Source organism: Scyliorhinus torazame, chromosome 5, assembly GCF_047496885.1.
Source record: "Scyliorhinus torazame isolate Kashiwa2021f chromosome 5, sScyTor2.1, whole genome shotgun sequence".
NCBI lineage: Eukaryota > Metazoa > Chordata > Chondrichthyes > Carcharhiniformes > Scyliorhinidae > Scyliorhinus > Scyliorhinus torazame.
This window is the reverse complement of record NC_092711.1, coordinates 287721709-287737251: the sequence shown is the minus strand read 5'-3', so window position 1 is coordinate 287737251 and position 15543 is coordinate 287721709. Positions and strand designations below refer to the sequence as shown.

At 47.0% G+C, this 15543-nt stretch overlaps 1 protein-coding gene across 4 annotated transcripts in view; it reads right to left on the bottom strand.

The window, feature by feature from the left end:
* Positions 1-15543, bottom strand: part of amot (angiomotin) — a 186424-nt gene that overhangs the window by 40452 nt on the left and 130429 nt on the right. For all 4 annotated transcript variants that reach the window (XM_072505694.1, XM_072505697.1, XM_072505698.1 and 1 more), the window contains one exon: positions 9277-9369. In XM_072505694.1, coding sequence (XP_072361795.1) covers positions 9277-9369 — 93 coding nt within the window. The remainder of the gene's footprint in view (positions 1-9276; positions 9370-15543) is intronic.

The following is a 15543-nucleotide window of genomic DNA, read 5'->3' as shown; positions in this document are numbered from 1 at the left end:
CTATTATGGAAGGACGCGAAGCCCCCCCAGTGTGGAAGCCTGGATAAATGACATGGTAGGGTTCATCAAGCTGGAGAGGATAAAGTTTGCCTTGCGAGGGTCTGTGCAGGGGTTCTCCAGGCGGTGGTAACCGTTCCTAGACTATCTCGCGGAGCATTAGGAGGAGGTCAGTAGCAGAAGCAACCCAAGGGTGGGGGGAGGAGGGGAGGGGGTCTCTTTCGGGGGGGAATTCGGGTGGGTGGGGCGGCTTCCCTACGGGTATCTTTGAATGTCATATGGGGGTTTACTGTATACGGGGAAACCTAATGTAAAAGTTTTGTATAATTTTTGACTGCTGTGTTTGCGTTTCTTTTTTTGTTATGGGGGGGTGGGGGGGTTTGTTAAAAATTTTGTTGGAAAATTTGAATAAACACATTTTTTTTTAAAAAGCAATGCTATGCAATAATTTCAAGGACATTTTTGTTGTTTTAACCTTAGAAGTTTTACTGGGTGTAGTTCAATAGCTGAAGCAGCTATTTTTCAGTGGTCAGTGCCCATTCTGCAATTGCCAGTCATAATTCAACTGAATTGACAAACTTGGTCTGGGCTGAGCATTCCAGGAAGGTAAGCTGGCCCATCACAAGCAGGTAGGAGGTTCCAACATGGAGCAACTTGAAAAGCCAGCTGATTAAATTACCACGTTGTATTTTATGCAGCCTCATGGAAAGTTAATGGTGCATCAACGACGATATCTTTTGTGGATAAATTATCGGCACAAATCTGATAAATTGAATAAATCGTGAAAACCAAATCAACACTACAACATTCAAAAGCCAAATGAATCTTCCGGGTGCGGCGATGACCAGCTGAGTCGCACGTTTCGGCAGCTCCCGGTGAAACGGACTTTTGGGCTCTTGATAGGAGCCCCAACGGCAATTTTGACGGCTAAAAACACTGTGCGGTAAACCAGAAGGGAATCCCCCTTGGATACGGATGAAAAAAGGAGGAGAAAGTGGCCGGATTGCAGTGGATCCTTTAGAACAGCGGCAAGGAAGGCAAGCAAAAACCAAGATGGCGTCGGAAGGTGGCAGTTTAACATGGGGCCCTGAACAACAAGAGTTCTTGAAATGCTGTGTGGAAGAGCTCAAAAAGGAAATGAAGAAAGAGCTGTTGGCCCCGATACTACAGGCGATCGAAGGGCTAAAGGAGGAACAAAAGACCCAGGAGCGGGAGCTTCGGGTCGTGAAGGCAAAGGCAGCCGAGAATGAGGACGACATACAGGGCCTGGTGGTGAAGACGGAGACGCATGAGGCACATCAGAAACGATGTGTGGAAAGGTTGGAGGCACTGGAGAACAACGCAAGGAGGAACAACCTGAGGATTCTTGGTCTTCCTGAAGGTGTGGAGGGAGCGGACGTCGGGGCATATGTGAGCACGATGCTGCACTCGTTAATGGGAGCGGAGGCCCCGGCGGGTCCGTTGGAGGTGGAGGGAGCATACCGAGTGATGGCGCGAGGGCCGAGAGCAGGAGAAATTCCCAGAGCCATAGTGGTGAGATTCCTCCGTTTTAAGGATAGAGAAATGGTCCTTAGATGGGCAAAGAAAACTCGGAGCAGTAAATGGGAGAACGCGGTGATCCGCGTTTATCAAGACTGGAGTGCGGAGGTGGCGAGAAGGAGGGCGAGCTTTAATCGGGCCAAGGCGGTGCTTCATAAAAAGAAGATAAAATTTGGAATGCTGCAACCGGCAAGACTGTGGGTCACATATCGAGGGAGGCACCACTACTTTGAGACGGCGGATGAAGCGTGGACTATTATTGTGGAAGAAAAACTGGAATGAGTGGGTTATTAAAAAGAACGTTTGAACAAAGTGGTGGGGCGAAGGTGGGGGGCAGAGAGGGGGGTTAAAAAGGGGGGAAAGAGGAGTTTTATGTACTAATCCTGCGATGTGGTAACTTTTCTCTCTTCCACAGGTGGTGATGGGGGGAGGAGGGGAGGTGGAGGAGATGGGGCGTTGGCCATTGGGGGCGGGGCCAAGGGAGAAGCGCGGGCTTGGTTCCCGCGCTATGATAATCATGGCGGGAATAGAGAAGCAGGAAGGAGGGGGCGTCGCACGGTGCGAGCCGAGGTCACGGGGGGAAGCCGAGGTCGGCCAGAGTTTGCTGACTTCTGGGAGCAACATGGGGGGAGTAATTACGCTAGCGGGGGATCTAGCGGGGGGGTGGGAGGGGGGAATTACTGGGTTGCTGCTGCTGGGGAGAGGGGGGAGCTGGTATGGGAGGGGATGGGCACCGCCTGGGGGAGATACAGCTGCGTGGGAACTGGGTGAGGAGCTGGAAAAAGGGGATGGCTAATCGACAAGGGGGGGGGTAGGAAGCACCCCAACCCGGCTGATGACGTGGAACGTGAGAGGGCTGAACGGGCCGAGAAAGAGGGCACGGGTACTCGCACACCTTAAGAAACTTAAGGCAGATGTGGTTATGTTACAGGGAACGCACATGAGACTGATAGACCAGGTTAGGCTACGCAAAGGATGGGTGGGGCAGGTGTTCCATTCGGGGCTAGATGCGAAAAATAGGGGGGTGGCTATATTAGTGGGGAAGTGGGTAATGTTCGAGGCAAAGACTATAGTGGCGGATAACGGGGGCAGATACGTGATGGTGAGTGGCAAACTACAGGCGGAGACGGTGGTTTTGGTAAACGTATATGCCCCGAACTGGGATGATGCCAATTTTAGGAGGCGGATGCTAGGACGCATTCCGGACCTAGAGATGGGAAAGCTGATAATGGGGGGAGATTTCAATACGGTGTTGCAACCAGGGCTGGATAGGTCGAAGTCCAGGACTGGAAGGAGGCCGGCAGCAGCCAAGGTACTTAAAGATTTTATGGAGCAGATGGGAGGTGTAGACCCGTGGAGATTTAGCAGACCTAGGAGTAAGGAGTTCTCGTTTTTCTCCTATGTCCATAAAGTCTACTCGCGAATAGACTTTTTTGTGCTGGGAAGGGCGTTGATCCCGAAGGTGAGGGGAACGGAGTATACAGCTATAGCCATTTCGGATCACGCTCCACACTGGGTAGACTTGGAGATAGGGGAGGAAACAGGAGGGCGCCCACCCTGGAGAATGGACATGGGACTAATGGCAGATGAGGGGGTGTGTCTAAGGGTGAGGGGGTGCATTGAAAAGTACTTGGAACTCAATGATAATGGGGAGGTCCAGGTGGGAGTGGTCTGGGAGGCGTTGAAGGCGGTGGTTAGAGGGGAGCTGATATCAATAAGGGCACATAAAGGGAAGCAGGAGAGTAAGGAACGGTTGCTGCAAGAACTTTTGAGGGTGGACAGACAATATGCGGAAGCACCGGAGGAGGGACTGTACAGGGAAAGGCAAAGGCTACATGTAGAATTTGACTTGCTGACTACGGGCACTGCAGAGGCACAATGGAGGAAGGCACAGGGTGTACAGTACGAATATGGGGAGAAGGCGAGCAGGTTGCTGGCACACCAATTGAGGAAAAGGGGAGCAGCGAGGGAAATAGGGGGAGTGAGGGATGAGGAAGGAGAGATGGAGCGGGGAGCGGAGCGGAGAGAGTGAATGGAGTGTTCAAGACATTTTATAAAAAATTATATGAAGCTCAACCCCCGGATGGGAGGGAGAGAATGATGGGCTTCTTGGATCGGCTGGAATTTCCCAAGGTGGAAGAGCAGGAAAGGGTGAGACTGGGAGCACAGATCGAGGTAGAAGAAGTGGTGAAAGGAATTAGGAGCATGCAGGCGGGAAAGGCCCCAGGACCGGATGGATTCCCAGTCGAATTCTATAGAAAATATGTGGACTTGCTCGCCCCGGTATTGACGAGGACCTTTAATGAGGCAAAGGAAAGGGGACAACTGCCCCCGACTATGTCTGAAGCAACGAAATCGCTTCTCTTAAAGAAGGAAAAGGACCCGCTACAATGCGGGTCCTATAGACCTATTTCCCTCCTAAATGTAGATGCCAAGATCCTGGCCAAGGTAATGGCAATGAGAATAGAGGAATGTGTCCCGGGGGTGGTCCACGAGGACCAAACTGGGTTTGTGAAGGGGAGACAGCTGAACACGAATATACGGAGGCTGTTAGGGGTACTGATGATGGCCCCACCAGAGGGGGAAACGGAGATAGTAGTGGCGATGGATGCCGAGAAAGCATTTGATAGAGTGGAGTGGGATTATTTGTGGGAGGTGTTGAGGAGATTTGGTTTTGGAGAGGGGTATGTTAGATGGGTGCAGCTGTTGTATAGGGCCCCGATGGCGAGCGTGGTCACGAATGGACGGGGATCTGCATATTTTCGGCTCCATAGAGGGACAAGGCAGGGATGCCCTCTGTCCCCATTATTGTTTGCACTGGCGATTGAGCCCCTGGCGATAGCGTTGAGGGGTTCCAAGAAGTGGAGGGGAGTACTTAGAGGAGGAGAAGAACACCGGGTATCTTTGTATGTGGACGATTTGCTACTATACGTGGCAGACCCGGCGGAGGGGATGCCAGAAATAATGCGGATACTTGGGGAGTTTGGGGATTTTTCAGGGTATAAATTGAACATGGGGAAAAGTGAGTTGTTTGTGGTGCATCCAGGGGAGCAGAGTAGAGAAATAGAGGACCTACCGTTGAGGAAGGTAACAGGGGACTTTCGTTACCTGGGGATCCAGATAGCCAAGAATTGGGGCACATTGCATAGGTTAAATTTAACGCGGTTGGTGGAACAAATGGAGGAGGATTTTAAGAGATGGGATATGGTATCCCTGTCACTGGCAGGGAGGGTGCAGGCGGTTAAGATGGTGGTCCTCCCGAGATTCCTCTTTGTGTTTCAGTGCCTCCCGGTGGTGATCACGAAGGCTTTTTTTAAAAGGATTGAAAAGAGCATCATGGGTTTTGTGTGGGCCAGGAAGACCCTGAGAGTGAGGAAGGGATTCTTACAGCGTAGCAGGGATAGGGGGGGGCTGGCACTACCGAGCCTAAGTGAGTATTATTGGGCCGCTAATATTTCAATGGTGAGTAAGTGGATGGGAGAGGAGGAGGGAGCGGCGTGGAAGAGATTAGAGAGGGCGTCCTGTAGGGGGACTAGCCTACAGGCTATGGTGACAGCCCCATTGCCGTTCTCACCGAGGAACTACACCACAAGCCTGGTGGTGGTGGCTACACTGAAGATTTGGGGACAGTGGAGACGGCATCGGGGAAAGACTGGAGCCTTGGGGGGGTCCCCGATAAGAAACAACCATAGGTTTGCCCCGGGGGGAATGGATGGGGGATATGGAATGTGGCAAAGAGCAGGAATAACGCAACTGAAAGATCTGTTTGTGGATGGGAAGTTTGCGAGTCTGGGAGCGCTGACCGAGAAATATGGGTTGCCCCAAGGGAATGCATTCAGGTATATGCAACTGAGGGCTTTTGCGAGGCAACAGGTGAGGGAATTCCCGCAGCTCCCGACACAAGAGGTGCAGGACAGAGTGATCTCAAAGACATGGGTGGGGGATGGTAAGGTGTCAGATATATATAGGGAAATGAGGGACGAAGGGGAGACTATGGTAGATGAACTAAAAGGGAAATGGGAAGAAGAGCTGGGGGAGGAGATCGAGGAGGCGCTGTGGGCAGATGCCCTAAGCAGGGTAAACTCGTCGTCCTCGTGTGCCAGGCTAAGCCTGATTCAGTTTAAGGTATTACACAGGGCGCATATGACTGGAGCACGGCTCAGTAAATTTTTTGGGGTGGAGGATAGGTGTGCGAGGTGCTCGAGAAGCCCAGCGAATCATACCCATATGTTTTGGTCATGCCCGGCACTACAGGGGTTTTGGATGGGGGTGACAAAGGTGCTTTCAAACGTAGTGGGGGTCCGGGTCGAACCAAGCTGGGGGTTGGCTATATTTGGGGTTGCACAAGAGCCGGGAGTGCAGGAGGCGAGAGAGGCCGATGTTTTGGCCTTTGCCTCCCTAGTAGCCTGGCGCAGGATATTGTTAATGTGGAAAGAAGCCAAGCCCCCGGGGGTGGAGACCTGGATAAATGACATGGCGGGGTTTATAAAGCTAGAGCGGATTAAGTTCGTCCTAAGGGGTTCGGCTCAAGGGTTCACCAGGCGGTGGCAACCGTTCGTCGAATACCTCGCAGAAAGATAGATGGAATGGAAAAAAGAAGGCAGCAGCAGCAGCCCAGGATCGGGGGATGGGGGGGGGGGGGGGGGGGGGGCAGGAGGAACCAGAAGGACTCTCAGGGTTGTTAATATATACTGTATAATATGTATAGGTCGTTGAGACAGATAATTATATATTGGACTGTTAAATTATATTTTTGGAGAGTGTTACTTGTGATAAGGCAGTTGCCAATTAGGGTTAGTTTTCATTTTTGTTATTTATTATTTATTCATTTTCTGTTTATAAAATAGGTCATTGTTATTTGTGTTGTTATAATATTGTGTAAAGGATGCACAATGTACTGTGTTGGTTGACCAAAAATTTTCAATAAAATATTTATTAAAAAAAAAGCCAAATGAAACGGGGATGACTCTATCAGTTGAATAACTCAGCCATGGTAATCATGCTAACACAACTGAACACCCAAAAGTAGCAGGCATGCAAATCCAGGGTTTTCTTTGAATAACAAGTATTTTTAACAGTTTCAAAATTATGATCTTTGTATTTAAAAAAAACTAGTGTAAAAAAACTCCACTTTGAAAAGGTTTCAAGAAAAGGCCTTTGTTGGGAATCCTGGGGGAAACGTTTTGATTAGCTTCTTGGTATGCACCGGGTACTTTCCAAGTTTGTCAGCCAAAAGGAAATTCAAGCCATGAAGACATAATCATCAAACCCATTACTTTGCTCCAAGCAGTCTCCATTTATCAGGGCCTGCTCCTACTCTCAATAGCCGAGACATCTAGGTTGGATCTCGACACTTGCATGATGATGGTGATAGAATATCAACCCATTGTTTATTCAAACAATGATCAATAGGGCAGTGATATCTAATTCAATATGCAAGTTTCCATGAAGCTTGCACTTTTAACTGCAAATACACTTGTATTTCACAGTGGCAAATGCCCCCCCCCCCCTTTTGCTAACATTAGTTCACAAAAACTTAGTTCTCAAAAACTTATCAAAAATCACATCAGCTTTCTGCCAAAAGGAGGAGAACACATTCAAACGTTCTTGGTCTTCAATAATTCTGACAACTACTGCCTCCCGACTTGGCCACCTATATTCTACTAAACTGTGTACTGGATTAGCTCCCCTCGCACAAAGCAAAGCTTGGGACACCATCATTAACAGAGAAAGAGTGCCTGCTGCACATCAAAGCTCACTGCACATTCCAGAGGCACTGCTCTTGGAAATAAAGGGCAGAGCATTTGGGGATTCAAAGGTTAAAACTGTCAGCCTCATTGGTGTGGGAATGCCTTGAAGTTCTGACCGTACTCATGCATGGAAATTCTGAGCAACACTTAAAATCTATGATTCAGAGACGTACACATTTAACACAGATAAGCCTCAGGCTGAGAATACATTGCTTTACCTGACTTATAATGATGCAGTTATGAAGCAAACAGTTTTAAGCCTTTTTTCCCCCCAAAATGCCATGACAAAAATGTATTTTTAGGAGGCAAGTGTGTGATTAAAGAAGTTAAATGAATTGAATTACACCAGAATGGGTGTCAAGAGAGCTGTAATTGAAGAAAATAAGTTCCCCCAAAAGAATGAAGCAGACATGGGCGGCATAGCGGCATAGTGGTTAACATTGCTGCCTCACAGCGCCGAGGACCCAGATTCGATTCCAGCCCCGGGTCACTGTCCGTGTGGAGTTTGCACATTCTCCCAGTGTCACCCCCACTATCCAAAAAGATGCGCAGGGTTTGTGAATTGGACTGGCTAAATTTCCCCTTAATTGGAAAAAAAGAAGGAAGCAGACATTCTTAGACACAATCCAGTACATGATGCCAAATTTAGTAGAGATGTGATTATGATTTTTTAAAATAAAAGCTACACATTTGAAAATGGCAACACTCTTGGTGGCAGCGGAATTTAATGCAAGAGTAAGTTATCAGGGAATAATTTGTTAGAACATGCTTGAGAAATGGGTAAGTGTTGTCACGAGGCTTATTTTTTAAAAAACACACTTAGCTACAGGAAGAGTAAAGTTGTCCCAATGCAACTTTACATTGTGCCATACGTGCGCCATCATATAAAGAGCTTATCACAAAATGTTAATTGAACTCATAACCACAAACCATTCTCACTAGTGGCAGCATTTCAACAGCTCAGAATGCCCCAACATCACCCAAATGAAAGGAGAGAATTTATCGTTGCAACTGCAGATACTGTTCACAGCTCAAGTGCACATGGCATGTGGCATGAAAGGCTCACACACTATTTTGCTTTACTAAAATTTGAGTGACGGTCAATTAAATAGAAACTATTAACTGCAGAGCTGCCGAGGCTATTCAAATTCCAAAATATTGCCTGCATTTTTACGAAGCAGAAAATACGGCAGTCATCAGAGGCTGGACTACGAGTCATGATCAGATCACATTACATCCATCATTTCTCCGTCACCACTTTAGCACAATAGAGGAACGTGAAATGCAGCTGCAACATCAACAGTCAATAGTACAATAAATAACCAGTAATACGACGACGTACAGCAAAACAGAACCAGGGCAAATGTAATTTCAACTTGAGCCATGCTGAGTAGTGTATTGTCTCCCAGAAGACAGGGTAGATCAAAGGAAAAGGGCAGATGTGGGCAGCCTTAATCATCTTTGTGGTGACTGATTAGAATCAGATAATGGCAGCAGTCCAGAAAAAAGACCGACATCCATCCTCGCAGCTCCAGGCAGGAGGACAGTCAGATAAAGAGAGGACAACAATATAAGTAAAAGGGACAACTTATCTATATACCCTCCAGAAAACTAAAATACAAAATTTCAATGAAATCGGAGATACATGCAGGAGAATATGTATAGAGACTAATGCACCACATTTCATTCTGCACAACCTGGCAGCCAGCAATGGCTGAGGAAAGGTTTCTGCAGCATATTGTTTCGAGGATTGATGCCCCTTTAAGTGAAGCCAAAGGTAATCAGCAATGGTCACAAAAGACTTTACTGTATGTACTCAGCTTTGCGATGACAACATTCAACTTCCAACTTCAAAGGCCAATGACAAAGTCAGAATAGAATCCTTTCAGATGCTAAATTATTGTGGATTAATTCCCAGGCTTTAGCAGTCGCCCTGGTTATTGAATTAAATGGCCGTTTCTCGGAGGTCCAATAAGAAAAGTCCACTTACTCTGCCCAATGAGCTCAGCGATAGCTTTTCGGTTGGCTTCAGAACCTTCACATTCTTTCACAGCGAGCTGTTTGTTAGCAGTTTCCAGTCGATCTACAATCCACAGAACATAAGAAAATTAAACACCCAAGCCTGGAGGGGAAGTGAATGTTAATGAAGAGCTGGTCAGAATTCTGAAAGTGCAATTTTGAGCATTTGTATATTGCAGAACTATTTTCTGAAGTGGTTCTGAAAAAACAGCTCTGGTGTCAATGATACACATAGCCACTGGAAACCAAACAAATTAGTTCCCAAAGCAGGAGACTTCTGCAGGGTTTTTCCCCCCGCCCAATTGATCTGGTGCCTGTATCCCTGTCAGTGCTAAGTAAGACCATGCAAACCAATTATTTTTAGCTTGCTTGCATTTGGAGAGAAGCACCACTTCACCAGCAGCTGAAACGTATGGCTTCTCAATTTCCTATGGCAAGCTGGTTTGGGTATTTTGAAAGTAGACTTGTTCAAATAGCTGCTTTGCACGCTGGTGTCACTGCAAATGTAGCTTTGCTGCAGTCTCACCTGCATTCAGAGTTCACTGGTTCGCTGAGCCATGGTTACAGAAAAATTAGGATTGGAAATTACCATTCCAGGGTATAAGACATTTAAAAAGGATAGAAGCAGAAAATGAGGGTGGACCAGCTGTATTTATTCAGGATAACAATTTCAGTGGAAAAAAGATGCAGCTATCAGCAAGTAAAAAGAGAATCCATATGAACAGAGTTGAAAGATAAGAACAGATCAATCACATTTATAGTTGTAATTTACAGCTAGCCAATATTTTAAGCTTGTTTGCATTTTTAAGCATAATTATGGCCATCAACATAAGATAGTCATAAGAAATCGAACAGGGAATTCGGAAGAAAAGCATACAATTCGCTAAAACAAGGAGTAGCTGAAGAAACCAAAGAGAAAATGCTGGAAAACCTCAGCAGGTCTGGCAGCATCTGTAGGGAGAGAAAAGAGCTAATGTTTCGAATCCAGATGACCCTTTGTCAAAGCAGCTTTGTGCATTATTGGTAGCTGAAGAAAATAGTATAGCATTTAAGAGGAAGCCAGACAAGCATTTGAGGGAGAAGGAAATATATAGGGCGGGATTCTTCCACAACTGCCCGGCGGCCCATACCAGCGGCAAGAATCACTCCGGCGTTGGGCCGCCCGGAAGTTGCGGAATCCTCAGCATATCCGGGGGCTAGGCCAGCTCTGGAGGGATTGGCGCCGCGCCAAATGGCGCCAAAGGGCCACCGCCGGCTGGCGGAAGTTGGCGCATGCGCAGAACCGCCGGCGTGTTTCCTGCGCAGGTGGTTTCTTTTCCGCGCCAGCCATGGTGGAGCCTCACAGGTCGGCGCGGAAGGAAAGAGTGCCCCCACTGCACAGGCCCGCCCGCAGATCGGTGAGCCCTGATATCGGACCAGGCCACCGTGGGGTACCACTGCCAATGGCCCTCGACCGGCGCGGCGCGATCCCTGCCCCCACCCGAAACCGGCGCCGGAGAATTCGGCAGCTGGCGTCAGGGCGGAATTCACGCCACCCCCCGGCGATTCTCCGACCCGGCGGGGGGCCGGGCACTCCCGCCCATTGTTACATTGGTAGATTTAGATGAGAAACGTTAGGTGGAGACTCGAGTGAGCATAAACACCGGGGTGAATTCTCCACCTCCCCAGTCGTGTGTTTCTTGGGGGGTGCCATCACTGACAGCGGGATTCTCCGTTCCCACGACTGACCAATAGGATTTCCCATTGTAGCCACCCCACGCCGCTGGGAAACCCACGGGCAGGGATGAGCTGCAGATGGAACAGAGAATCCTGCCAATGGAGAAGTCACCTGACCAGCATGGACTAGTTGGATTGGTTTCTGTGCCACATATCCTACGTAATTGACATAAAACGACTTATGTACATGCAGTTGGAATTGCAGTTGTTTAAACATAAATTCATCACTGTAAATGGTTCTCCGCATTATAAACAGACAGATTCCACAGCAATGGAAGCCAACGCCATAAGTGCAGAACCATTTCCAATGTTGTTTTCCAGTATAAATGCACTTTACAGCTGTTCCTCTATTGTAGATAAGTCAATTCAAATGCCAGCCAACCTAGTACGCTCAAATTACAACTGAAGTACAGCAAGCAAAAATTCCACGGAAAGTTTCAAACTGCATATTAATGGATTCCTAGAAGCGAGTTGCAAACTGGAATCTAACAAAAACGTTCTGATGGCATATATGCTAGTGACTACCTAGTTTAACTCATACGGCTGCAGTATAATCCAAAACATCAGGAGGATCAACTTGAAAATGTGAAGCTCCTGGTCTTTAAAGATCTCAAAGCAAAATGGTGTTTCGGTCTTCTAAATTGCCAAGTGGTATCAATTTTTAAATAGTTGCTGTACGTGTAAATGTGCAATTAAAATTCTTTACAGTCCCTCCAAATGAGCATTCTGTCCCACCACTGTGTCGCAAGTAATAATTACGCAAGAATATGATGCTCTTTTGCAACATTGCTAGAGCAGGTTTACTGAAATGTATATTACCTCTGGAAGATTCATTACACGTTTTTGCTTGTCGACATTACTGAATACCAGTCCTATGAGTTCATCTGAAAATCCAGTTTTATGCCCTGTCTCACACTTCCCCTTCACACCTACTTTTCAGTATGTATGTCATTTTGTTTTTCAAAATATTTTGTCTCAAATTTTGTGTATATTATGTTGATGGTGCTTTATAAATATTACTCAAAACTCTATCCTGGCCATCTAATGATGAGTCACAGTGTGTGCAACTCAGAAACAATGCAGTGAGTTCAAAGTATAGCAGCATGTAGGTAAGGGAAGTGCTACGTTTTGAACAGCTAATATGCAATAAAGTCTTAATTCATGTAAAAATATTAAAGTAGTAATGGAAGGAGCAAAAAATAATGGGCGGGGGAGCATGAGAATCATCATTTGTAATTAAGACTATTTTTAATCACAGACTTGTTACAGTCATAAGGCCATTCAGCTCATCACGTCTGCACCAACTCTCTGAATGAGTAATCTAGTACCATTTCTCCACCTTCTCCCCAGAACTGCGCATTTTTCTTTTGCAGATAACTTTTCAGAAAAGCAAGGCTGTAAAAATGGTTGCTGGAGAGATGTTAGACGATGATTCTGACAACTCACCTTACACCGTCAGGTCTTTGGACTTTTCAGCAAATTCGTCCACCCAAAGTGCCAGAATGTGTACCTCACCATAGAACATAGAACATAGAACAATACAGCGCAGTACAGGCCCTTCGGCCCACGATGTTGCACCGAAACAAAAGCCATCTAACCTACACTATGCCATTATCATCCATATGTTTATCCAATAAACTTTTAAATGCCCTCAATGTTGGCGAGTTCACTACTGTAGCAGGTAGGGCATTCCACGGCCTCACTACTCTTTGCGTAAAGAACCTACCTCTGACCTCTGTCCTATATCTATTACCCCTCAGTTTAAAGTTATGTCCCCTCGTGCAAGCCATATCCATCCGCGGGAGAAGGCTCTCACTGTCCACCCTATCCAACCCCCTGATCATTTTGTATGCCTCTATTAAGTCTCCTCTTAACCTTCTTCTCTCCAACGAAAACAACCTCAAGTCCGTCAGCCTTTCCTCATAAGATTTTCCCTCCATACCAGGCAACATCCTGGTAAATCTCCTCTGCACCCGCTCCAAAGCCTCCACGTCCTTCCTATAATGCGGTGACCAGAACTGTATGCAATACTCCAAATGCGGCCGGACCAGAGTTCTGTACAGCTGCAACATGACCTCCCGACTCCGGAACTCAATCCCTCTACCAATAAAGGCCAACACTCCTTAGGCCTTCTTCACAACCCTATCAACCTGGGTGGCAACTTTCAGGGATCTATGTACATGGACACCTAGATCCCTCTGCTCATCCACACTTTCAAGAACTTTACCATTAGCCAAATATTCCGCATTCCTGTTATTCCTTCCAAAGTGAATCACCTCACACTTCTCTACATTAAACTCCATTTGCCACCTCTCAGCCCAGCTCTGCAGCTTATCTATATCCCTCTGTAACCTGCTACATCCTTCCACACTATCGACAACACCACCGACTTTAGTATCGTCTGCAAATTTACTCACCCACCCTTCTGCGCCTTCCTCTAGGTCATTGATAAAAATGACAAACAGCAACGGCCCCAGAACAGATCCTTGTGGTACTCCACTTGTGACTGTACTCCATTCTGAACATTTCCCATCAACCACCACCCTCTGTCTTCTTTCAGCTAGCCAATTTCTGATCCACATCTCTAAATCACCCTCAATCCCCAGCCTCCGTATTTTTTGCAATAGCCTACCGTGGGGAACCTTATCAAACGCTTTGCTGAAATCCATATACACCACATCAACTGCTCTACCCTCGTCTACCTGTTCAGTCACCTTCTCAAAGAACTCAATAAGGTTTGTGAGGCATGACCTACCCTTCACAAAGCCATGCTGACTCTCCCTGATCATATTATTCCTATCTAGATGATTATAAATCTTGTCCCTTATAATCCCCTCCAAGACTTTACCCACTACAGACGTGAGGCTCACCGGTCTATAGTTGCCGGGGTTGTCTCTGCTCCCCTTTTTGAACAAAGGGACCACATTTGCTGTCCTCCAGTCCTCTGGCACTATTCCTGTAGCCAATGATGACATAAAAATCAAAGCCAAAGGTCCAGCAATCTCTTCCCTGGCCTCCCATAGAATCCTAGGATAAATCCCATCAGGTCCCGGGGACTTATCTATTTTCAGCCTGTCCAGAATTGCCAACACCTCTTCCCTACGTACCTCAATGCCATCTATTCTATTAGCCTGGGGCTCAGCATTCTCCTCCACAACATTATCTTTTTCCTGAGTGAATACTGACGAAAAATATTCATTTAGTATCTCGCCTATCTCTTCAGGCTACACACACAATTTCCCATCCCTGTCCTTGACTGGTCCTACTCTTTCCCTAGTCATTCGCTTATTCCTGACATACCTATAGAAAGCTTTTGGGTTTTCCTTGATCCTTCCTGCCAAATACTTCTCATGTCCCCTCCTTGCTCGTCTTAGCTCTCTCTTTAGATCCTTCCTCGCTACCTTGTAACTATCCATCGCCCCAACCGAAACTTCACACTTCATCTTCACATAGGCCTTCTTCTTCCTCTTAACAAGAGATTCCACTTCCTTGGTAAACCACGGTTCCCTCGCTCGACGCCTTCCTCCCTGTCTGACCGGTACATACTTATCAAGAACACGCAGTAGCTGATCCTTGAACAAGCCCCACTTATCCAGTGTGCCCAACACTTGCAGCCTACTTCTCCACCTTATCCCCCCCAAGTCACGTCTAATGGCATCATAATTGCCCTTTCCCCAGCTATAACTCTTGCCCTGCGGTGTATACTTATCCCTTTCCATCATTAACGTAAACGTCACCGAATTGTGGTCACTGTCCCCAAAGTGCTCTCCTACCTCCAAATCCAACACCTGGCCTGGTTCATTACCCAAAACCAAATCCAACGTGGCCTCGCCTCTTGTTGGCCTGTCAACATATTGTTTCAGGAAACCCTCCTGCACACACTGTACAAAAAACGACCCATCTATTGTACTCGAACTATATATTTTCCAGTCAATATTTGGAAAGTTAAAGTCTCCCATAATAACTACCCTGTTACTTTCGCTCATATCCAGAATCATCTTCGCCATCCTTTCCTCTACATCCCTAGAACTATTAGGAGGCCTATAAAAAACTCCCAACAGGGTGACCTCTCCTTTCCTGTTTCTAACTTCAGCCAATACTACCTCGGAAGAAGAGTCCCCATCTAGCATCCTCTCCGCCACCGTAATACTGCTCTTGACTAGCAGCGCCACACCTCCCCCTCTTTTGCCTCCTTCTCTGAGCTTACTAAAACACCTAAACCCCGGAACTTGCAACATCCATTCCTGTCCCTGCTCTATCCATGTCTCCGAAATGGCCACAACATCGAAGTCCCAGGTACCAACCCACGCTGCCAGTTCCCCTACCTTGTTTCGTATACTCCTGGCATTGAAGTAGACACACTTCAAACCACCTACCTGAACGCTGGCCCCCTCCTGCGACGTCAAATCTGTGCTCCTGACCTCTATACTCTCATTCTCCCTTACCCTAAAACTACAATCCAGGTTCCCATGCCCCTGCTGCATTAGTTTAAACCCCCCCAAAGAGCACTAACAAATCTCCC